This window comes from Elgaria multicarinata, chromosome 2 (genome assembly GCF_023053635.1).
Source record: "Elgaria multicarinata webbii isolate HBS135686 ecotype San Diego chromosome 2, rElgMul1.1.pri, whole genome shotgun sequence".
NCBI classification, from domain to species: Eukaryota; Metazoa; Chordata; class Lepidosauria; order Squamata; family Anguidae; genus Elgaria; species Elgaria multicarinata.
Window position 1 is genome coordinate 130,221,999 of NC_086172.1, and position 24,990 is coordinate 130,246,988.

At 43.1% G+C, this 24,990-nt stretch overlaps 1 protein-coding gene across 2 annotated transcripts in view; it reads right to left on the reverse strand.

Moving 5' to 3' along the window:
* Positions 1-24,990, reverse strand: part of TYRO3 (TYRO3 protein tyrosine kinase) — an 87,285-nt gene that overhangs the window by 38,276 nt on the left and 24,019 nt on the right. For both annotated transcript variants that reach the window (XM_063117685.1, XM_063117684.1), the window contains exons 4-8: positions 21,353-21,523; positions 16,209-16,295; positions 11,239-11,354; positions 3,860-4,037; positions 2,917-3,059 (exon numbers count right to left, since the gene is read on the reverse strand). In XM_063117685.1, the coding sequence (XP_062973755.1) occupies positions 2,917-3,059; positions 3,860-4,037; positions 11,239-11,354; positions 16,209-16,295; positions 21,353-21,523 (695 nt within the window). The remainder of the gene's footprint in view (positions 1-2,916; positions 3,060-3,859; positions 4,038-11,238; positions 11,355-16,208; positions 16,296-21,352; positions 21,524-24,990) is intronic.

Consider the following 24,990-nt stretch of genomic DNA (forward strand, 5'->3'; position numbering starts at 1 on the left):
TATACAGTCCTTTAAAAGAGGAAATTGCCTATTTGTAACATAGCACAACAAATATGCATATGGGAAAAAATCTCATTCTGTCACATCAGAGAAGATCCTGTTCCAAATTTCTTTTTGGTCTCCACCCCTATCACTTGTGCTTCTTACACCTTGTGCTTCTATGCACACACAGTAAGTGTACATTCAGCTAGGGCACTTTTATAGCTGAATAGGGTACAATCCTATGCATGTTTAGAAAGAAAAAAGGCCTACAACTCCCAGCATTCCCCAGCCACCATGCTGGCTGAGGCATGCTGGGAGCTGAAGGCCTTTTTCTGTCCAAACATGCATAGCATTGCGTTCTTAATGTATTTATACCGCCGCCACTCGCCAGTTTGCCAGACTTCCCTAGTGCCACCAATTCTCAATAGCAAACCCGCTTGATTTTTCCTGTGGACTATGGCCTGTGGAAGGGATCAGGGAGGGCAGTGGAAAAATGGCTGCCAGTCGTCCTGAAATTGCCCACCCCTGAAGTTGCCCACCCTGCATTATCAAACAGAGTTTCAGGGCAGTTAACAATATAACAAAGAACACTTACAATAAGGGAAAATACAGCCATATTTAAAGCAAAGGAACAGCAGCAATTAAAACAGCAATATGAGCTCCTAAAAATAGATATTGTGCTAATGCAAGTGCTAAAAACATTAAGCAGATTAAACCACAGGCTTCCTGAATTAAAAGGCTTGAACATGTAAAATCATTTCCACCGGGCATCACACATTCATAAGTACGTTACTAGCTCTAGTCAAACAGCTCTCCAGAGGGCATTCTAAAGTCGGGGCATTTCAACAGGGGCCTTGACTAGACAGGGGGAAATCCCGGGGCGATCCCCAGAATCGTCCCTGTGCATTCATATGACGCACAGGGCATCCCGGGATGAGGGAGGGATGATCCCTCCCTTGTCCCGGGATCTTGCCCTACACTTTAGGCTCGCTTTTTCCACGGACCGTGTGTGCGGGCATCGCGATTTGTCCCGGTTCCTTGCAAGAAGCCGGGACCCACGCACAGGGCACAAAGCTCCTCAGGAGCTCTGCGCCTGTTGGGGGCGGGGTGGGGTGAGTGGGGAATTTTTTTAAAACAACAACAACTTACCTTTTGCGCACGAGCGCTCGTGAGCATCTTCTGTTTCTTTAAAACAAAACAAAATGGCAAGCGCGACGTGTAAACAGAGGGGAGCTTCACCCCTCCATCACGCAATAACAGGTAGGTCTAGCTAAGGCCAGGGAAAGCCTGATCCGCAGTCACCTTGATAGGCAAGGGAACCTGAAGAAGGGACTCTCTAGGTAGACTTAAAGAATGAGCAGGTTCATACAGGAGCAGGAACACCTTTTTGTCTTCCTTGGCTACACAGTATGCAAAATGTGCGACCCAATGAGCAAACACAATACGCATGTCTGATATTACAAAGGTGCTGCAAGCGGCATGAACCAGCCCCACGAAAAGATAACAGCAAGGCTCCCTGAATGCATGGATCCTTTGAGTCAACTCATTTCACTTCTGCAGACCCTGAGATGCCTTAGAACTGGTCATCCTAATAAACTTTATCTGTCAGATTTGCTGTTTTACTTCAGTTCATATTCTTAATAATTAACCCAGTAGGACATGTGGTGTTGCAAGATATGCTTGCAGAGATGAGGGACTATCACTGTGGTGTTTTTTGTGTGTGTCACATTTCTAGTGCCTCCAAACTCAGTGCCATCTGCATTTCCCCAGTCCTTAATTAACATGCTGAACAGAATCAGAACAGATTGTGGTAGGATAACATATGTTACCTCCTTCCAGTTTGACACAAAACCATTTCTTTAAGAACTGTGTATGCTTTTTCAGCATTCAATTCCAGAGTTGTCAGCCTAGAATCTTCCATCAGCACTAAATTCAAACCATTTCTCACCCCAGATGAGTTTTCATTTCGTAACCCTGGTAATTGAAGATCAAGCTTAGGAAGTTGCTCAGCTAATCTGGGACAACAATGAACAGCCTGCTGACAAACAGTGCATGATGGTTCTCATTGATTCAGAACACACTGAGCCTTTGTCAGCTTTGCCCCATAGGATCTACTGTCCAAGTTGGCCTAGCTGATACAGTTTTCGCAGATGAACTAAAAAGCGCATCTCTCACGGTTTGTGCCTTATGTGAAATTGGGCAGCATCCAATACTGCTGCTGCGCCTCCACTTGCTTTGTCGTGTCTATTAGACCTACTACTGGCGCAATAGGAACCAGCGCTTCCTAAAGCAACCTCAGAAATGAACATTTCCAGAAAAGGACATCAGTGAAGCTCCCTTCTGGGTGCTCTGCTGACCAGCCCAGTTCTGGAAATGAGTGTTTCGGCTAATTTCTGAACTGCTAACTTCCTGCTGTGCTCATAGTAGATCCCTGTAGCACATGGGCAACATTGGATACTGCCCATTGTTAGATGCTGGGTAGAATGCAGGGAAAAACAACAACAAAGCAATTGTATATTGTAACTCATATAACTTTCACATTATAGACCACCCCTACCTAGGGGGATGCCCTCCAGATGTCTTGCACCACATCTCCCACTGTAGTCCAACACATTTGGGGGCACCAGGCTGGGGAAGACTGTTACAGACAGATATAGGCACACAATTTAAGCCTCATGTCACATGTGAAAATACCCTTAGTGGCAGGTGGTTCAGACCAAAATAAATCCTTACAATTTTTTTTTTTACACTGATTATTAACTTGTGAGATCACTGTTACAAAATGTGGCAATGGCCACTAGCTTAGATGGTATCCATGCACACTAGATGCCTGGGAAAAACAGTGGAACATAATCATCTTTATCATATTCTGCTGGTCTAGATGGAGCTTGCTCTGACTCACCAAGGTAATATTTAGGTTCCTCCATTTCTTACCTGAGTTATGTTATCTTGGCTCCACTCCAACCTGTATCCCAGGGTACTGTCCCTAAGCATTTCTGGAGCCACTGCTTCCCATTCCAAAATCAGGCAAGAATCTCTTTGGATAATGTGCACGTTTTGTGGAGTATTGTTTGGAGCTGCAATGGAAAGAAAAGGCACAATGTATATATTTAAAGAGAGAATTATCCAGTGGGGAGTCTCGGGGATATGGGGACGTTTGAACAGCTCTAGGGCCATCAGATATCCCATTTGCTAATTATTATTTTTGCAGGTTCTACAAGGGACTCTTAGGGTCCTGGCCAGTCCAAGATTCTCTTTCTCTCCTGTAACAAGCCAGGGAGACTGAGAAAAAGCAGTCTCACCTAGACAGAAGTTAGGAATAACCTCATGTTAGCTATTTGCTGTGAGCAAATGCAGCACACGGCAATAAATGGCCAGTCATTTAAATCAGACATGTGGGTTACATGTTCTTTGTACTTTTACTTTAACCAGAGATCCAGTGGTTCAGTGGATATCTTCTGCTCTAGGCCTGCATGATTCAATGGGGAACTCTTACATTATTTACATGCAATATTAGCCCTATTCAGGTGTTATAAAAACCTGAACGGAGAGGGTATGGGGATACGTGAGCTGGCCTTCTCCTTCCATCCCTAACCTCCCCATATTGATGTGGAAGGTCTGAAGGGAAACACTGCTTCACGTGATCAGGAACCCTGGGCAATCAGAGGTCCCAGTTGCACAGAGCACCTCTATGCACAGTTGCACAGAGCACGTTCAGTTCAGCTGAACAATGGTTACAGTTTCTCTCCAGACCTTTCCTCATCAACACAGAAAGTCCAATAGTGCAGAGGGAAGGACCAAAGCCTGCACCCCTGTATCTCTCCACACTTACGGTTCTGTAACATCTGAACAAGGCTACAGCCTGCTATGTCCTTACCTAGTCCCAGGGTCTGAAAATAGACCCAGTCTGTAAAAGGGGAGCTGCCCATTTCATTAGTGCATTGGACCCGGACACTATAATTGGTGGAGTGCTTTAAACCAGGCAAAGCCCCAGTACAGGAGGGAGCAGGAACAACTTCCGTGGAAACGTCCACTTCTTCTTGTGGATCAGCCACCTGTTGGAAAAGGAGTAAAAAGGATATATGAACACATAAGCAAGATGCACTCTCATGGATTTCATATTAAAGGACATTAAATGCATTTCAGCATTAAATTAAAATAAATCTTTGCATCCAAGAAATAATACATTACCTATCAACTTGGTTTCAGGCCATTGTTATGTCCTTTGACAAATTCTTCAAACAGGTAGAGTTTGTAAAGCAAACAGAAAACTCTAGAGTAACTTTTCAGTGGAAAGATGCTAGCACGGCAGTCACAAACATTTCATCCCATGCTCTAAAGCAGGCTTCCCCAATCTGGTGCAGATGTTTAGGACTACAACACCTTTCACAGCCTTCCCCAGTGCGGTGCCACTGGTCACAGGGCACCATACTGGGGAAGGCTGCCCTAAAGCCCAGATATTTGGGGCTGGAATAATAAATTATATGAAAGTCATGGCCAACTGCAAACTTCCTATGAGTCCAAAGATACTCTTGCTGAACTACATGGACACAAAACAATTCCCAGCACTGTGCACTGAACTCTTTTTTCTTTTCTTTGTTTGTTTGTGGTTGCAACAAGATATTAACCAACTGCTGCTGAAAACTAACCATTTGAACTGCACGGTGGGCCAATTCCCATTCAAGCTGGCAGTCTTTTCCATGCACCATGCATTTTTGGTGTCGGGAGGGGCTATGAAGTGCATGACCTGATTCATGTCTGTTCAATTTGGCTGGTAACATTGAGCCACAATCATTTCTGCTCCTTTATAAGCTTTGTTTATTGTGTTACTACCACACCGCCCAAATAGAAAAGCAAGAAATCCCATTTGTCCGGCAGTGGTAAGACAGACTGTGGGACCTGCTCATAATCAGTGAAGTCACTATAAACCAAGGATGTCGTAGCATGAACAATTATTATTATTATTATTATTATTATTATTATTATTACATTTATATCCCGCCTTTTTTCCTCCAAGGAACCCAAGGTACACAATCTTCCTCCTCTCCATTTTATCCTCACAACAACAACCCTGTGAGGCGGGTTGGGCTGAGAGTGTGTGACTGGCCCAAAGTCACCCAGTGGGTTTCCATGGCTGAGTGGGGACTAGAACCTGGATCTTCCAACTCCCAGTCTGACACTTTAGCCGCTACCCCACATTGGCTCTCTTTTGGCGCAATAGCTCCCTTTCTTATCATTCATTGAAAATAATTTTTTTTTCCACAAAAGCCATAAAGACTTGCATTTATGTACACCTCCTAAGGAACAAATCCTTGTTCACTACACAAGCCAGAGGTTGAAGTGGTGGATGAAGCGGGACTGTACATCTACGAGCATTGAGCTTGTTGCTGAAACTGTCCCTGAGCGTGAGAAGGAAGAAGCGGCTTTGGGGTGATAAGCAGCTTGAACCTGCTGTCTTGAACAGCTACTGTCAAAGCTGCTCCTAACGTTTCTAGAACTCTGGTCTGCTGTTCCATCGTGGCAGTTCGTTCTGACATGGCCTGAGGTGTGCGTGCTTTCGCCCACAGCAGTAACTTCTGACTCTCCAGAAATGCATATGCTCTGAGACATGTGGTGTGTGGCCCACACAGAAAGGCTCTCCTCTGCTCACTTAACTTCCAGGAGAATCTTACCCAGTCTTTTAAATTATTGTTTTTAAGAGAGCTGAAACTATTACAACTCTTGTTTCATATACACCAGCGAGATCACATTACGCCAGTCCTTTTACAACTTCATTGGCTGCCGGTCCAGGTCCGGGCCTGATTCAAAGTGCTGGTATTGACATTTAAAGCCCTAAACGGTATTGACATTTAAAGCCCTTGGGGCCAGGTTATTTGAAGGAACGCCTCCTCCCATATGTACCTGCCCGGACCTTAAGATCATCTACAGGGGCCCTTCTCCGTGAGCCCCTGCCAAAGGAAGTGAGGCAGGTGGCTACTAGGAGGAGGGCTTTCTCCGCTGTGGCACCCTGGTTGTGGAATGAGCTCCCCAGAGAGGTCCGCCTGGCGCTTACACTGTACTCCTTTCGTCGCCAGCTGAAGACCTTTTTATTCTCTCAGTATTTTAACACTTAATTTAAACTTAAATTTAAATTTTACTGTTTTAACTCTTTATTTTAATTTTATATCAATTTTGCTGCGTGGTTTTTATCCTGGTTGTGCTTTTTATACTGTATTTTGTATTTGTGCTTTTAACCTGTTGGTTGTTTTATTATGGTTTTAATTTTTGTGAACCGCCCAGAGAGCTTTGGCTATTGGGAGGTATCAAAATGTAATAAATAAATTAATAAATAAATACATGCGTATATGAACATGTTTCCTTTGTCCCACTGTCAACTTTCTGTTAGAGTCTTGTGAAGCACTACAAAACACAAAAAACATATGAATAGAGAAGGTAGTGGGTGAGTGTGCAGACCATAGGGAATTATGCCTGCACCAGATTGCCTTTAATTCTGTGAAAAAATGATAATTTGTCTCCAGCCCTAACAGAATGACAACCATTCATTCCCAGGCAGTTAGAGGCATGCATGGATGGCTGTGTAGAAATATGGGTCAATGGACAATGGTGCTTGTAAATAACAATCAGACCAGGGAGATACCAAAAACACGGTCATCTCCCAGGTATGGCATATCAACCATAGCGTATGGTTGTCACATTAAACCTGATCAGAGAGAGAAAATCCTGTTCATTTCTCCCAGCATGGGACAGAAAGGCCCATGAAGTTTAGGGGGGGGAAAGCTGGCCAACGTGGATGAAATCTAAATGGTGTTCACTTTGTTTCCCCCTCCACTTCACTAGTTGCAAAAGAAGAAATGAGAAGGTTGGGGGAGGAACTTGAAACTCAAGACAGATTAGCATTGTATAGTGAATGGTGGACGTGCAAACTAGGAAAACTAGGCTGTACTGAGCGGGGCAAGATGAATCAGCATTCCAACGTGCAGGAGGAAATTTATTTTGATCTGTCGAGAGCCCAACAGAGCAGCAACAGGAATAGTACATGAATAGAAAGCAAAGTTGCTGCGTGCAGAAAGTCATGATGGATGTCATCATCTCAAAGGGCTCTTTTACTGCATAAAAGAAATAAGCAAGAGTCTCTCCTGCATCTCCCCTGAAAAAGAAGCAGGATAATCTCAGCCTTGTGCTTTGTGAACTCTTTTGCAATGTGAGGATGTGGACAGCAGTAACAACATAGGGACCCACCCACGCTCTGACGCCATAGGGTGGAAAAGTCCACTTGTAAACCTCTTGTAAAGCTCTATACAAGAAACAAACAAGACCACTTGTAAACCTCCACACAGAATAGTCAGTTTCCTCATCCACAGCACCTCCATCTTGTCTGGATTAAAGATCATCTTGTTCCCGTGTGTGTGTGTGTGTGTGTGTGTGTGTGTGTGAGAGAGAGAGAGAGAGAGAGAGAGAGAGGGTGCATGTGAATGGGGTGTGTATGTCCCTTTGGCCTGCACATTTTTAGTTTTGGTTCCACCTCCCTTTAGCTTTGGCCCTGCCCATTGCTGCCATCAATTACATCCACCTTGTAAGGTTACTCACAAGGAAATGTGGCCCTCAGGATAAAATAATTCCCCACCTCTGCTTCACTGACTCTGGCTTGTTCTCTGGCTCTGCTCCCCTAACTCTGACCTCTAGTTCCAGCCTGAAATCAGCTCAGCTCTGACTTTCTCCCAGGAGGACCATGGGAATTGGCTCACTCTGAGGACTAATTAACACGACCATTTTGGAACACCGAGAATGTGGGTCCAACGGAGTCAGGCTCTGCTAAAGTGGTTTCGTAGCTGCTTTGCCACATGCTCTACCTGCAATTCAAGCCTCGCTTGCTACATGACCTGTTCAGCTGCTGTAGTACCACAGTAAATATAAGATGAGTAGTAAACAATTGTACATAAGAAGAGCTATGCTGAATCAGACCAAAGGCCTATCTAGTTCTGCATTTTGTTCATGCAGTGGCCAACCAGCTGTCTGTGGGAAGCCCATGAGTAGGACATGAGTACAACAGCAACCTCCCACTCATGTTCCCCAGCAACTACTGCCTCCAATACTGGAGGTAATACATAGCCATGATGACTAGTAGCTACAGATAGCCATACCCTCCAGGAATTTATCCAACCCCCTTTTGAAGCCACCCAAGTTGGTGGCCATCATTACATCCTGTGATAGCCAATTCCATAGTTTAACTGTGCATTATGTGAAGATGTACCTCCTTTTATCTGTCCTGGATCCCCCACCATTCAGCTTCATAGTACATCTGTGCTGTAATATTTCTCCCTCTTCTCCACTTCAATAATGAAGTGACTTTTAAGCCCACATGGTGCCAACTCAGAAACGTAGAAGTTGTATCAGGACCGAAGCCTACTGTGGGTCCTAAAGTGAGGGCCTGTGAGACACAGATTTAGTCTGTGTTCCAACAGTAGTACTGGCAGAAGAGAGGAGTTACAGGGTGACCAGGCAGACTGTAAGAAGTCATGTGAGGCTCCACAAATAGAGGATATTATTCCATATTATTTATTTATTTCATGTTTATACTGCTCAATAGCCGAAGCTCTCTGGGCGGTTTACAAAAATTAAAACCATAGAAACCATTCAAAATATAAAACAAACAGTATAAAAGCATAATATAAAATACAATATAAAAACACAGCCAGGATAAAATCAAGCAGCAATGCAGAAATTAATACCGATTTAAAATACAAATTTAAAACAGCAAAGTTAAAATTAATTTGATAGATTGTTAAAATGCTGGGAAAATAAAAAGTTCTTCACCTGGTGTCTAAAAGAGTATAGTGTAGTGAACTGTGTGCCACTCCCAGGAAAAGATTTTTTTGTCCCTTTGTTGAGAGGAATGTCTGATAGAATTTTGGCTGAGCAGATGTGTAGATGTAACTAATCAAGTAGCCTTATTTACAGGGGCTGCTAAAAAGATTAGATCAGAGATCTTAAAATATGTAGATTGTATACATGATAAAGCAGTGTGAGACCAGGCCTATATCCTGGGATCGTCCCAGGATCATCCCTGTGCATCCAAATGACACACAGGGGATCCTGGGAGCAGGCAGGGACGATCCCTTCATTTGCCTGGGACAATCCTTAGTTCTAGCTAAGGCCTAGGTTCAGATGATCAGAGGAGAAAAAGAAACCACCATGGTTTCTTCTCCCCACCCCACACGAGCTGCTTGCACACCTGTCATTTCCCTAATTACCCTGGCTGTGGCACAGGTTGCTGTGTCATCCAAACCTGGTTAGGTGCATGGCAGGGGTGGCTTCCAAACCATCCCATAACTCCTACAACAAGCCATGGATTGCAAGGTGGTTTGGAAGCTGGCCTCTGTCTCTTTTGTTGTTGTTGTGGGAAAAGTGTAGGACCCTATGGTTATATGCAATAAAATCAACTGATTGACTGTAAGAAGCCTATAATATTATAAAAAAAATAGAATGTCAATACAGTGAAGAAGCAAAGATTATGTCCATTGTATCAGTTAATGGATGCAATCCTTAATATTTTTTAAAGTAAAACTAAAACCAGAAGCTTCTTGAACATCAGTGGGCCAGTTCAGATGATATCTCAGCCTTCTGGGGGCTAATTGATTAATGAATTAATCTTAGAGGGGCCACGGTGCATGCTGTCCGCCATTATGAATATGCAACCTGTGATCAGGGATTGCCGTGGCTTGTTATGTCATGCGAACCCAGATGGGGAGGGTTATTCAAGGATTAAACAACCCTTGCATAACCCTAGAATAGACACGAGGTTATGTGACGGTTGTTTAACCTTCTAATATTATTATTATTAATATTTATTTATAAAGTGCCGTCAATAGCCCTCCCTCACTGGGTTCACGATACAAGAAGTCGGAATTGCATATTCATAATAATGGACAGCACACACCACTGCCCCATGAGAACTAATTAACCCATGACGGGTTGTCGTGTTGGCCAAACCAGGTCCATAAGTCAAATCTTCAAATAAAATAATAAAAAAAAAGCCATAAAGTTCATATATTTTATTTTGGTGTAGAAACATATAAAAAAAAATTCTACTAGGACTTACTAGAGGGGTTCAGATAAGCCTCCTCACACATTTAAAAAATGCATGAAGGAATGGCAGGGCCGTGTGGCTACCCCCACCTCCACTTGCCTGGATGTTTTGTGCACAGGTAAGAAGAGGCTTTTCGAATGAACCAACACATGGAGCACATAGATCCCCCTTCAAAGGAGGATCCTAATTGTTCGAGGATTCTCCCTAATGTAGAAGAGCTCTACATTAGGGAGGCTCGGAGGATGGCAACAAGGGAGAGGGCCTTTTCAGTGGTGGCTCCCCAATTGTGAAATGATCTCCCCAATGAGGTTCGCCTGGCGCCAACATTGTTATCTTTTTGGCGCCAGGTCAAGACTTTTCTCTTCTCCCAGGCATTTAACAACATTTAACAACATATGCTAAGTTTGTTTTTTAATGGACCCCAGAACTGTTGTTGTTTAAATGGATACTGTTGTTTTATACTGTTGGTTTTTATATTTTGAAGGTTTTTAAAATTTGTATACTTTTAATGTTCACTGTTTTACCGTTTGTAAACTGCCCAGAGAGCTTTGGCTATGGGGCGGTATATAAATTTAATAAAACAAACAAACAAACAAATAAATAAATAAATACATGCATACATTGATATGTGCACAAAGCCTCTTCTCGTGTGCACTAAATGCTTGGCCACTGGGTAGAGCCCCACTCCCAACTTCAGCATGTGAGGACAGTTCATCTGACAACTCTATTCTGTTGAACCATTCGACATGTGGGGCTGGGGGTAGAATATCATGTTATTCACTGTACAACAAACTAGAGTTTTGTAATGACTGCGGATTTACTCCCTGTGGAGGGAACCTGCCTTTCTAAGTCAATCATTTTCATTTGGTCCAAGCTGCTTGTGATACAAATAAATAACATTAGTTCAAGTAGTGCTGACGTTATACAACCCTGTTTCCAAGAACACCTGAAGCCCTCAAAATGTCAGGAAAACAAGCTTTGTCACAGAAACCATCAGGTACTCCAGGAGAAGGAGCAAAGGTTTTGGACTGCAATTCCCAATGCATGAGCACTGGCCATGCTGGCTGGAGCTTATGGGAGTTGTAGTCCAAAGCATCTGGAGGGCATCAGGTTGCCTACCCATTTGCTTGATTTGCCTGGAGGGTGGGGTAGATGTGTATGTAACATACCTGAACTGTACAAGAATGAAGTGGAGAACGCCCATCAAATCCTGGTAGCCAAGTGATACTGGCATTGTTGCTAGTGATCCAAGTTACTGTCACATTGAGAGGTGGAGAGGGGAGAGCTGAAACAGAAAGATGGGAACTGTTTAGCATATACAGAACTGAGTGTATATTTTAAGGAAATGCACAGATACGACAGTCTGAGAATTTGGACAAGGCTCCTGAGGAGTACTAAGCTTTGCATGAACAGAGGGAGCTGGCTCATGACATTACAAATCTTCTTAACACTGAATAACTTATTTTCTTTATTCACTGCTGGGATGTTAAACAGACATAGAAAACATGGAACATTTGTTACAGACACTTCCATAATCCTTCTGTAGAATCTGAGATACAAGCAGTGCTGGTCTGAAGTTTCTTATACCCCTGGAAGACCATATCCATTTCAGAGGTGTGGTGGTGCTGAGTCACTGCAGTTTACCTTTTCTTTCTTTTTTTAATAGTGGAAGTGACAGGTTGAAACTAAAATACACTTAATGCCATTAAAATATTGAGAGAATAAAGTCTTTTCAAAACAAACAAACAAACAAACATCTAAGTGAATCCAGAAAAGTTGGTCCCAATTTTACAAAATAATCTTCTGTGGGAAATGCAAAATTAAAAACACACACACCACCCACTGAACTTTTCACACCTCTCTTACTGAACTATCCTCCCTGTGTGACAAAGGACCCAACAATGAAGTGAAATTTTGTGTGGTGTATTCACATATGCATCCACACAACATTTTCTTACAATATTCCAGTTCCACTATAAATAAAGATATGCTGAAGCGCCTTGCTAGCAAGAGGCCAGAGAACAGTGTATACTGTGGAATCTCGGGTTGTGTTTCCTGTAGAATTTGGAAGCCCATTTAGAATCGTAGAATAGTAGAGTTGGAAGGGGCCTACAAAGCCATTGAGTCCAACTCCCTGCTCAATGCAGGAATCCACCTTAAAGCATCCCTGACAGATGGCCATCTAGCTGCCTCTTGAAGGCCTCTAGTAAAGGAGAGCCCACAACTTCCCTAGGTAATTGGTTTCATTGCTGTACTGCTCTAACAGTCAGGAAGTTTTTCCTGATGTCCAGTCGGAATCTGGCTTCCTGTAACTTGAGCCCATTATTCTGTGTCCTGCACTCTGGAATGATTGAGAAGAGATCCTGGCCCTCCTCTGTGTGACAACCTTTTAAGTATTTGAAAAATGCTATCATGTCTCCCCTCAATCTTCTCTTCTCCAGGCTAAACAGGCCCAGTTCTTTCAGTTTCTCCTCATAGGGCTTTGTTTCCAGACCCCTGATCATCCTGGTTGCCCTCCTCTGAACACACTCCTTCTTGTCTGCATCCTTCTTGAAGTGTGGTGCCCAGAACTGGATGCAATACTCAAGATGAGGCCTAACCAGGGCCGAATAGAGGGGTACTTCCAAGTCCTTTATAAAAACAAACAAGCTCTATGTCAGCCTTGTCCAGCCTGGAGCCCTCCAAATGTATTGAACTACAAGTCCTATCATCCTCAGACATGGCTCTCTGGGAAAGATGGGAGTTGTGGGCCAGGTTGGGAAACAATGCTTTATATTGTAAAAAATTTTTTTGCACCAATTGAAGCTTTCAGACGGTTTCCATGCCCTAGGTAGGATGTGTATCAGTAATCTAATCTTCAAGAGACCAAAGCTTACATGACAGTGAGAAGATCATCATTCTCTAATTAAAAAAACCAAAGCTGGCATATGCCTGATGCAGCTGGTCAAAAAGCTCTCCTGGCCACACCTGCCACTCCTTTATTCAGGAACAAAGCTAGGTCCAGGATCTCTCTCCAACAGTACACTTCAGGGATGCAGGACAATGTGGGAGTGGTGGAGTGTGTGTGGGCAGGGAGGGTGGGGGTTGGCTGAACAACAAGACACGTACAAAGTGGCCCTGTTCAGACAACACACTAAATCATGCTGCTTAACCACAAAATGGTTAATTGCAGTAAGGTTACTGCATTCCATTAACTATTTTGTGGTTAAGCAGCATGGTTTAGCGTGTTGTCTGAACGGAGCCAGTATCTTGAAAGAACAGAAAAATGTGTGGGGACAAGGAAGGGGAAGGGGAGAACTGCCCACAATCACCACACTAGAAGTATATTTGTGTACTGATTTTGCTGGTGAGTCTGCTGCACTGAATACAGTGGATGTGCCTGTATTATATTTCTGTGTAACTCTGCGGTTTGAGAGAGGGCTCTCTGCAATTTCTTCCTTGGCTTGTTGTGTGCTTTAACAACGTCAGTTCAGGCTGTTTGCCCTTCCCTTCTACTGCTCTGGCCCAATCTCCCCTTATTTACTCCCAATCTTCTCACTCCATATGTTCTCTCCAATCCACCCCTTCACTGCTCCCGTCATCTCCTGCTCCCACTCTTGGCTCGGCAGCTCCATTCATGCTGCCACTGACTCCTGAAACTGTCTCCCACTCTTTGGCTGGCAAATGCTATCTCTTTCCTTCAGATCCTTCCCCCTAATCCGCTCGCCCTCATTCTCCGGAACAGAAATCCCTCACATTTTGTTTACTTGCAGTAGTAAGAACTTCAAAGAACTGTAAACACATCTGTAAGTGGGAAGTCTATAGAGACAACTTCTCATCGCCCAGAAAGCTGAATCCAGCAGGAGGAAGAAAAGGTCCCTTCCAGTGGGTCCTGAACTGCCAAATGTTTTGCCACCAACCTGAATAAGAGTGGGATTCATTCCAGTTCTGTTTGGTCGTAAAGGCCTATTGTGCCTGAGAGCAGCCGCTCTGCACTGTACTCCTCAGAATACAAGAGCAACCCGATTAGATCAGACCAAAATCTCACTGAGTCCAGAACTCTGTTTCAACAACGTCCAGCTCCTGAGAAGGGGGCCACAGCTTTGTGCTTTGCATGCAGAAAGGCCAGGTTCAACCCTTGGCATCTCCAGGTCACAACTGCCACTGAAGCCAGCTCAACAAACTTGGGAGTGTGTTGTGGTGAAACGTGTTTGGGACAGTAGTACTAGTGACTGTTAGATCCCTCTGCAAATCACATTTATGAGGTGGTTTCCAGCCATGGGCCTAGTATAAGGCACTGTTGTGGGTCTCAAACCAGAACCTCCAGCAGTTCTCTGGGCCTTCAGCTAGCTAGTCAGGCCAGACTCTGTAGAGTAAAAAATGCTTCCTAGGCTGGAGTGCTGACCTGAATACTATTTTCTGTTTCTACAGTCTAAAGATGGACAGTTGATGTCTGAAACCAATGGAGAGGCATCAAGCTCTATAAGGCCCTTTCTTCTATGCTGGTCCAGCAATCTGAACAACTTGTCTCATTGAGAATCTATGCAGACACTCTTTCTTGCCTTGCACTTGCCCTACCTCATGTCTCCAAACCAGTATCTGTACCTGTCCATGACCTGACCTCTGGCCCTGTTTGCCTAATTTGATATCTGAACTTCAATCTGTTCATACCCACAACTCCTGCCTCTGGCCTACATGACCACTGTAACTTCAGTCTCACCATGGCAACCTGTTGCAAGCTAGGTCCTAGGCCTAACAGGCTGAGATCACTGCAGGAGTTTGGGTCAGTGGTGGGCTGTCTATGGATGATGGGAGTTGTTAGGCAAAACATCTGGAGGGCCACCACTTGCCCACTCCTGTCGTAGAGGGTTCTGCTGCTGTTTCAAACTCTCTTGGCCTGAAATATTCTGACGAAGCAAGTTTAGAGCAAATGCTGGATCCCTCTGTGAGTAGGCGCTCCTCACTATGAAGTATCATTGGTCCCCCACTTGCATTTGCAATTTCACATAATTTATTTTGGCCACAAAGCTATAGAACAAATAGCTATCAAGCGTACTGTAGCAGCCCCATTCCTTGATCAACAGGAGAGCTGCTCTTTGCATCTTGAGATTTCACTGGACACAAGATAACATAGTGGTAGGTGAGATTCTCAAGATGCACCAGGGACCAGATTCAGCACAATACAATCCTAGTGACATGCATCTTTTAAAAATAAAAACCCTTTCAAAGAAATGAAATCTTCATCCATATAAAAACAATTAATTGTATTTTGCATACTAAAAAATATCACTAACCAACCAAACCTCAGCTGCATATTTTCCTAAAGGAAGAGAATGTGTGAATTCCTCCTGGGCTGCAGTTGCCTTAGTTTCTTAGGATGGAGGAAATACAATACAAGAACAACAATACTGGAAGGAACAAAGATGGATAAAAGGGCTCTAAATGATATGCCTTAAATGAGGGTTTTGGTGTTGAAGATCACAGAATACAAGAACAACAATACTGGAAGGAACAAAGATGGATAAAAGGGCTCTAAATGATATGCCTTAAATGAGGGTTTTGGTGTTGAAAATCACAGAAAACCATACACCCAATAAGATTCCTGAAATTTAATCGCCCCCAGTGGTAATTGTCCTGCTCCCGTTTTCAGCAACTAATGAGATGCCAGGTCCATTAGAGCAAAAGAGCGGGTGGCGGTGGGGAGAAACCTTTTGGGTGCAAAGGCAACACTTTATATCAGTTGAAAGGGAAGATCTCCCCATTTACTCACTGCAGATTACATCAAGACCTACCATCCTTCCACAAACTGCTGATACCCTGACCTGAACCTTTTCAAGGAAAATCTGTTATCCTGCATCACATTCCCTTCTTGAACCAGTTGTGGTTTGTTTTTGATTGCAAATTTCGCTGCAGAGGAATGGGCCTGCATACCAAACAGTGGGCACAGAGCATTATTTCATCTGCTGAGAGCATGGAGCAGGCACTGTTGGAAAGCAGCTCAGAAGCTCTGTGTGTTTGTGTGTGTGTGTCAGAAAGAAAGAGAGAGACAGGCGGCGGGGGCGTGGAAAACCAGAAACTATTTTAGTTTAACTCTTCCTGCTTTTGTTACACCTCCTTCCATGTGCTTCCGTCTCTGGATGGACAGGGAAGGCTCTCTCACCTTTAATATGCACGGTGGCCGTCCGAGATGAAGACAGTCCCTTTATGTTGTGGGCTTCGCAGGAGAAAACTGTGCTTTGATTAATACCTGGAAATCAGCCAAGAAAAAAGAGAAGGGGAATTTCTTTTAAGAAAGTAGCACATAAAACTGCTTTATAATCCCCCAGCTTCAACCTTAAGCAGAATTTCAATTATGTTTGACACACAGCTCAGACTCTATATATGCAACTTTGGGGGCTGAACTGGAAGCGGATCAAACTCACGTGGATTGGAGTGTAATTAACATGTCAATGGCTTTTTATAAAACAGGAAGAATGTGGCATAGAGGAGTTCATGGCGAGGCCTGTTCTGTTCTATGAAAGGGGAGGCGGGGGAAGGGACTTTGCTAAGCAGGCGGCCAGTGTCAGGCTCTTAGCTCCCTCACTGTTGTGATCTCACTGCTGTCCTTGCCTGGACTCTCCTCTATTGTTCGTTGCACTCAAGTCAAGGCTTGTGTACATTCCATTAGTATTTTTGCACAATGCCTGGGGAAATGTGGCTTTGGGCCTGACCAGAGGCTTTAACTTTTTTTACCCGCAACCTTCACTATAACGACAGCCGTCATCCAAAGGCACACTGAACACATTGATTAATAAAGCCCATGTTCAATAACTAAGCTGTAAGAGAACCATTTAAGACAGTGGTTCTCAACCTTCCTAATGCCGCAACCCTTTTAATACAGTTCCTCATGTTGTGGTGACCCCCAACCATAAAATTATTTTCGTTGCTACTTCATAACTGTAATTTTGCTACTGTTATGAATCGTAATGTAAATATCTGATATGCAGGATGTATTTTCATTGTTACAAATTGAACATAATTAAAGCATAGTGGTTAATCACAAAAACAATATGTAATTATATATTGTGAAATATTTATTTCTAATTGCAAATAAATGAAATTTTGTCTCGGTTCCTAAGACCATCGGAAATATGTGTTTTCCGATGGTCTTAGGCGACCCCTGTGAAAGGGTCGTTCGACCCCCAAAGGGGTCGCGACCCACAGGTTGAGAACCGCTGATTTAAGATGTGGTCACAAAACCGGTGCTTTTGTCTCAGTAGTAAGAAGTGCCGTGCTCCTTGTAAGCCGGGGGGGTGGGTGGGCAGCACACAGCCTCCATGGGCCATGTGCAGCCTCCATGGGCCATGTGCAGCCTCCATGGGCATATTTACAGCCCCTGCTGTGTGTCCCCTCCTGCGGCTGCTGCCGCCCAGCTTGCACCACCAGCACAAATCCAAGGGATTTTGCAGGGAAACGAGGCACAGGGAGAAGTGCGCTCTTGGTTTGCAAGCAGGATTGCGCTTCCAGAAGCCTCCCAGAAGCTCAGTCCTGCTTGGAAACAAAGCCTGCGCTCCCCACATGCCTTGTTTCCCTGCAAAATCGCTGCAATGTTGGCTGCTGACGCAGTGAACTCAGCAGCGGTGGGGTGCAGCCGCCTGTGGGTTCCAGGGGAAGCAATGCAGCCCCCTGACCATGGAACTTGCCCACCCCTGTTGTAAACATTTACACCCCAAAGTGGAGTGAGTAGGCTACTCCAGGGGTAAACTAGTAGGGCACTCAGGGAAAGGTGTCATCAGAAATGCTTAACAAATTGCCATTTCCTCTTTAAGTTTTGCGACTTCTGTTGGGGAAAGTGCACGCAACAATGCTTGCGGTTCACTCATTGTTGTAGAATTCCCCAGATCCTGGACTCGGGGCTAAAATAGGCATTACTTGAAAGATATAGCTAGCAGCTGCTAGGTATGTCTTCCTTTCATTTGTCTTGCTTTCCATTTTACTCCTAAGTAGGTACTCTCCCCCCGCCCCCCCCCCCCCCGATCTGGATCAGGCCCCTAGTGTGGGGGCAAAGGGGCTTTTGTCATTCCCCGCTGATCCTGATCAGGGGGCCTCACTTCTTATGCAGTGGAACATCCAGTTGGCCTTGGATATCATTTCCTTTCTTATTGTAAATAAAGCACTGGTAACAAGTGACCCAAATGAGAGTCTCTTCATAAACTGCAATTTGTCATAGTGCTCACCTAGCTATTTATGAGCAGACAAAATAGGATTGAAGGCTACTCATCCAGAAAGGGGATGTTTATTGGAATGTTTACTTTGCCCCTAAACACACACACACACACTGATAAGCAACACTGATAAGCCTCAGCTTAGTTAGTGATTTTCCTCACCAGGGAATACCACCTCACTCAGGATGATTGACATCCTGCTCACAGGAAGTGCAGAACTGCAGTTTACAGAAAAACTGGATCCTTAAGCCAGACTCAGATGACTTTGAGGGCTTATGATACTTTGAATAGTCTCTGTACCTTTATTTTTCAATGCACTATGCAGCCAGTCTTTTAAGTTTTTAGTTTTTGTTTTACTCTGGATGTCTTTTGGTTTGTGTAATCACTTGCAATATTAATTGTAAAGACAAAAATAAATTAGAAAAATAATCTGCAATTATTTTAAAAATGGAATTAGGGAATTCTTGGTAAAGATGGTCAGGGAAGTTACACTCTGAAGTTTTTATCTGGGCTTTAGATTGCTTCATACTGCTTGATTCAAGGTACACCAGAGTCTGAAACAGTAGTTGAGGCTGCACTTTAGGAATATTATGTTCTGTCAGCACTTGTGTGAAGTAGACTTGCATTATCTTTACTGAAATGAAGATGACAAGCCGGAGTGGAAGATCAAAAGATGAATGGAGAGATGACAGCAAAATACATTTTAAAGCCTTCTTATGAAACCTCAAGCTGATATACTCTAGCTGACAACAGATCAAGCAATACTGGTATGATTATTGCTCTTTTTGAATGTGGTAATGCCCAACACATCCTCCGTGTTTTCCAGGTACAAACGGAAAACCCAGCCTCTGCTCTGCAGAAGATGTAATCTACATTTTGAACATGAATCAGATGGCTCACTGAAATAATGGCCACACCCAGCTTTCTTCCAGGCTTATTACTTTCTTTAAATATGTTGATGCTCTTTCCTGCTGAAACTAGCTTCTCTTCCCCTCAAACACACTCTCGTTGTGCAAATCCTTGTTCTTGCATGCCTCAGGAACTGTGACCCAGCGATAGCACACACAGGCTCACCCACTGACCCTTCCTCTTCCCTCCAGAGAAAAGAATCCACATGCTAAGATAATGGAATACTAGAGAGAGGAAAAACATTGAGGAAAACATAAATTTCTAACACAAAGAGATTTATGATTTTAAGCCTTCTCAGGGTTTGAGCAAAGTAGACATGAAATAAATCAGACTGTTCAGTGTTTTGTAACTATGTGCACTTCTACCTGGAAAGGCCTAGTCATATCTGAGTCCTGACTGACAGTCCAACAAGTAAGCAACGCCCTTTTGGTTTTAGGGCACAAGCCAAGAGGAAGTTCTCCTCCGCAAGTCTTCAGTTTGCTCTTCAACCTCAATCCTGGCTCTCCTCTGCTACCCTTGAGCAGGTACTTTGCTCCCCTCTAAAGTAGCCTGCTCAGTGGAGGCTGAGTCACTCAGTAACAGAGGTGGATGGGTATGTTTTGCCACCCCAACCCTTACCAGGCAGCGGTAAGGCTATATTTATAACCATTTTTAGCAGGCAACCAAGCACACTGCGAAGCCAAGCCCTGGCCTTTTGCCACATTTCATTTTCATTTTCTAATAAAAATTTACCCAGCAGATGGCTGGAGGCAGGCGCTTTGCTCTTCAGCGTGTCCAGCCACCTAGACTAGAAAAATGAAATAAACAATGTCTTTAAGTAAGGGCAGGGATCCTTGCAGGTGCCAAGGGAGGAGTCCAGGGGCATTGTGGTGTCTGTGGGCACTGCACTGAGGACCCCAACCATAGCTATTCACACTCAAGCCTCTTCCATCCACATATTCCGATCCTAGACTGTGTTTGTAAGTCATACTGAAGTGGGGCAGAACCACTGGGAGAAGGTGATGGAGTGTTGTTGGTTTTTTGCTTTGATGTGCTTGGCATGTCTATAAGAGATACTACCAGGGACATAGCCCTCACCAATCCAGAATGGGCTGGCCTGTTTTCAATTTGAATTCCACCTTCATTGTATTCAGCTGGGAAGCAAGATATGTCTGCAGGCAGGAAGTCCATTTCCACTCTTCCACTGATGTTTTTTTCTTGATATGCTTGTTTCAGAAAAACCTTCAGTTTTTGTCTTGTGGTTTCAGGACCTCCCGTCGATAGCCACATCAGCCTCCTAGCATAGAATTCTGTGGTTTGCAGCCTCTTCTTTAAAAACAACACTTAATTGCCATAGTTCTAACAAGAATTTATTGACTACCCACAACTATTTCAGTGGTTGAAAGTTTCCCATTTCTGCTTTGTTCATTTACGTTTCCTTCAAGCTGTTACACTTAAGTGCAGCCTTCCCCAACCTGGTGCCCTCGAGATGGTTTAGACTACAACTTCCTAGGGGATGATGGGAGTTATAGCCCAAAAGATCTGGAGGCCACCAGGATGGAGAAATCTGCACTAGTGTGCATAATAAGCTGGACTTTTGTCATTTTGGAGGAGACAGAAGCACTGAGAACAAATCAAGCTATTAGAATCAGTAAGCCATATACACAAATTTATTTATTTATTTATTATTGCATTTATATCCCGCCTTTTTTCCTCCAAAGAACCCAAAACAGCGTACATAATCCTTCTCCTCACCACTTTATCCTCACAACAACCCAGTGAGGTAGGTTGGGCTGAGAATCTGTGACTGGCCCAAAGTCACCCAGTGGGTTTCCATGGCCGAGTGTGGACTAGAACCTGGATCTCCCAACTCCCAGTCCAACACTTTAGCCACTACACCACACTGGCTCTTAAAATTAAACTCTATAATCAAGAATATACTCTAGGAACTATACCTTCAATGACTGGGGCACAAGTTTTTAAGACAGTGTATTTGTTCCTGGATAATCTAGTTTGTACCTCAGTGTTCCATGGAAATGTTATCAAAGACAAATGCTTCTTTGGTGATCTCCTCTGCATATTGGATACTCACTGCTTTTTAGCCCTGGAACACACCTGGCACACAATCAGCAATGTGATACGGGTATAATTTTTATCATCAGTCACCCCACTCCTTGCTGATGGTTTTTATTTATCCTAGGGGAAGCCTTACCTGACACATTTAGGGTGGAGGGTGAGATGTCAGAAAGCCCCACTCTGGACTCGCCCATCCACCAGATGATAGTCACTGGCTCAGGTGGGCCAGCTGCAGCACAGTGCATATGAAAAGGAGTATTAGGGATGACCGACAGATCTTCTGGTTCAACAGTGAAGTAAGGAACACCTTGAAAAACAAAATATAAAAACTAAAAGTGGTAGAATTTTCATTCTGATTAGCCAGAACGGCTCCTTTTAATTATTTCACAATAGTCTGTACTTAACATAAACTGTCTGACAGACCAGTCCTGATCAGATACAATTATCAATTTTGACCTATGTATAATTATAGGAACAAATGGAACAAATGAACAATACATAATAATATGAAAATTGCTTGGGAGAGGAATAGTAACATTTATTTCTATAAATTTCGTGATGGACTTCTGAAATTATCGGTCAGAGATCCCAGTTGTTTAGAGCAGCTGGGGTTGCACATGCCCAGCCCATTTTAAAAAGCTGCAATCCTACCAATTAACTGTTTGGCAGAGAAAGGGAAGCAGTGGTGAGGGCAGAATTCAGCTCTCCACTCCTTCTCCCAAACTACTAATCACTGGAATGCCAGGTGTTTTTTTAATGGGTTACTTGAGAGACATCTGGCTGCTGGATTGACCTGAGAAAACAGGCACCCTACCAGGTTTCCATGCATGTGTCTCTTGGTGGATGTGAACAACGTATCCCTGCATACCTAGTCCATAGATAGGGCATGAACCTGCAAGTTGAAACTTATAGGGCAAGAACCTATAAGTTTTCAAAATACCCTGTTAGGTGAGTATCTTGCCTTAGTTTTACTGCTGCCTTATCATTGTTTTATGTTATACACAATAAAACGTAAAGTGACGTTGACTCCTCAGAGCATTACTTTGAAGCAGTATATAAATCTGGAAAATAATATCAGTGCATCTATTAGTAACACACATTTACTAACATCTAAACATAGTAGCTGACAATTAGAAATTGTACTATCATGTTATATTTTGACTCTGAACACCTTTCTTTAGGGGCATTAGCTGTATATCAAAAATGCATTCACAGAGCCAAGGTGAACCTGTAGCTGTACCTTATTCTAAGCATAAAGAATAATTGTATCAACGGTGAAGAGAGAAATGGAAGCCATAAAAGCTTTGGCTTTTGGGTGGTATAAAAATGTAATAAATAAATAAAAATAAATAAAAAGGCCCTCTCCTTTTATGGATCAGTAACTAGCTAAAGAACAGAAAGCAGAGAGTAGGAATAAACTGTAAATACTCCCAATGAAGTGAATAACGGGGCCCCACAGGGTCTGTAAGAAAGAAGAGGGTTGCTACATGCCATGATAGCTAACTGCTTCTCCATAAAAATAAAAAAAGGAAAAAGGAAGAGAAATGGCTCCAAACCTGATAGACCCTAGAGAGAATTCTATTTATTGCTAGAATTTGAAGGAATATAGAACAATGATTCTAAATGACAAATATGATTATATTATGAAGAAATCAACATTTGATGTACCCCGTTGTTCAAAATATACTTAAAAAGGGTTTCAAAGTTCATTTGGGCTTTCAAAATAGATTGGTTCTGAGGGAAATGTGAATTCCACTATGAAAACAATAGTTCCTCATGTTGTGAGGCGACCTAGTTATGTTCAAATTTTGATTTGAAAATGCTGAATCTCAGATGAGCGTTTGCTCCCTTGTCTTTGTTTCTACTATATACTCTTCAAGGTTGTTGCTGATGCTGAAATTTTATTCTGAATTGGCTCTTGCTCACACAGGTTGTGGGAATATCCTACCAAAAAACAAAACAAAAATGACCCACTGCTTGCTGTCTTCACTCTCAGTGTGTGCTTGCAATGAATTCCACCCACCTATTAGTGCTCAAGGTAATAACTGTGGACATAATCCAGCTAAAGTTAAGCATTTTGAAGGAGGAAGAATGAAGCACATTCCTTACCCTATTGATATCAGTGGGACATAAAGATGCTTAACTTTGGCTGGTTTATCCCACAAGGTGATATTTACACAATGTCATCACAACTGGATGAAACAAAGGCAAGACAAAAGGCAAGACTATGCAGGACCACTTGTCCTTGCTTTCAGATCACCTGACCTCTGATTAACTGCTTGCTCATATACAAATATCTCAATAATGTAAACAGTTTGTGTGTGATATCACAGAATGCATAAGGACAAGGCTTTTCTCAAATACACAACATTCGAATGTTCAATCTGAACGTCTTGTGAACATCCGTAGACAATCTTTGTTATTGGCTATTGTGACATCGTTTTTTTAAGAAAAAAAGCCATTGTTCTAGACTTGAGCTTTTCTTTCTGTGGTGATCTCAGGTACAGCTCAATGAATACCACATTGCAACAGATAGATCTTAATGAGAACATTGCAATAGACAGATCTTAATGAAAACAAGGGACAGAAGGGATATGGCAAAGTCCACATTTCCACGATAAACAAAGCTAGACAAGGCCTTCCTGGAAAGTGATTAGAATAGGAACTACAATGTGGTCAAGATTCAGTTCTATTAATATCCCAACATGGAGAGCTCTAGTGCCAAACTCTATGAGCTGAGGCTAATATCAGGGCTAAATAAGAAGCTCTAAACAATCATATTTGATATGTGGGACCTCAGAAATCAGATAATTGAAAAGGCTCCTAAATATAGGTTTTTTGATGTACAGATCCTATTCTGATAATCATACCAGACAACATTCCCTCAGTCAATACATTTCAAACTCCTTGGTACATGTTATAACTGTCTGGAAATGTTTAACTTCAAAATGAGTTAACTTTGTGTTAGCTCAGCATTCCCCAACCAAGTGCCCTCCACAGGTGTTGGACTACAACTTCCATCAACCCCAACCAGCATGACCAACATCTGGAGGGCACACGGTTTGGGAAGGCTAAGTTAGCTATTTCACTCAAAGCAAATTAAATTAACTCCACACACAGTAACCAACCCACAGAGGATATGCTCCACCCTGAAGCTCTTTAATACTTTATTTGCTTACCATCCATCTTTTTTTATTCCATAGACACAAATGTACAGTAAAACTGTGATCAGCTCCTGAGCAAACTTTCTTGGCATCAAATGGGCAGCACCCCCTGCCCTTTTCATTTGTGAGAGAGGCTGGTGCGTAGTGGCTAAGTGTGTGACGTCCTTGATTCAATTCTCTCCTTAGGTGGACCTTAGGCAAGCCACAATAGCTCTGGCCTGGTGCAAATGAAGCACACGTATGTTATTTGATACCTGAAGGAGTAACACAGTCAGGGCCAAGTCAGATGTCACACAGCAGACATATGCAACGATCTCATACTTTGTTAAGTAAACAAATAAATGAAAAACAGATGCAGGAGGCTGAAAATGTGAAGAGTGGGAAAGGGGCTGTGCTTAGTATGTTTCCCTCTGGAAACATACCACCCTTAAGAGAAAAGGATATGAGTATTTATTTATTTATCTGTGTCGTTTCACAAGCAAGTAGAAAAGCATGTGTGTGTATGTGTGTGTGTGTGTGTGGGGGGGGGGAATTCTGAACAGATAAGCAATCGAAGAGCAAAGAAGCCCCTTCTCTTGCCACCCTACAGCTCAAATGTAGTTCAGCCTCC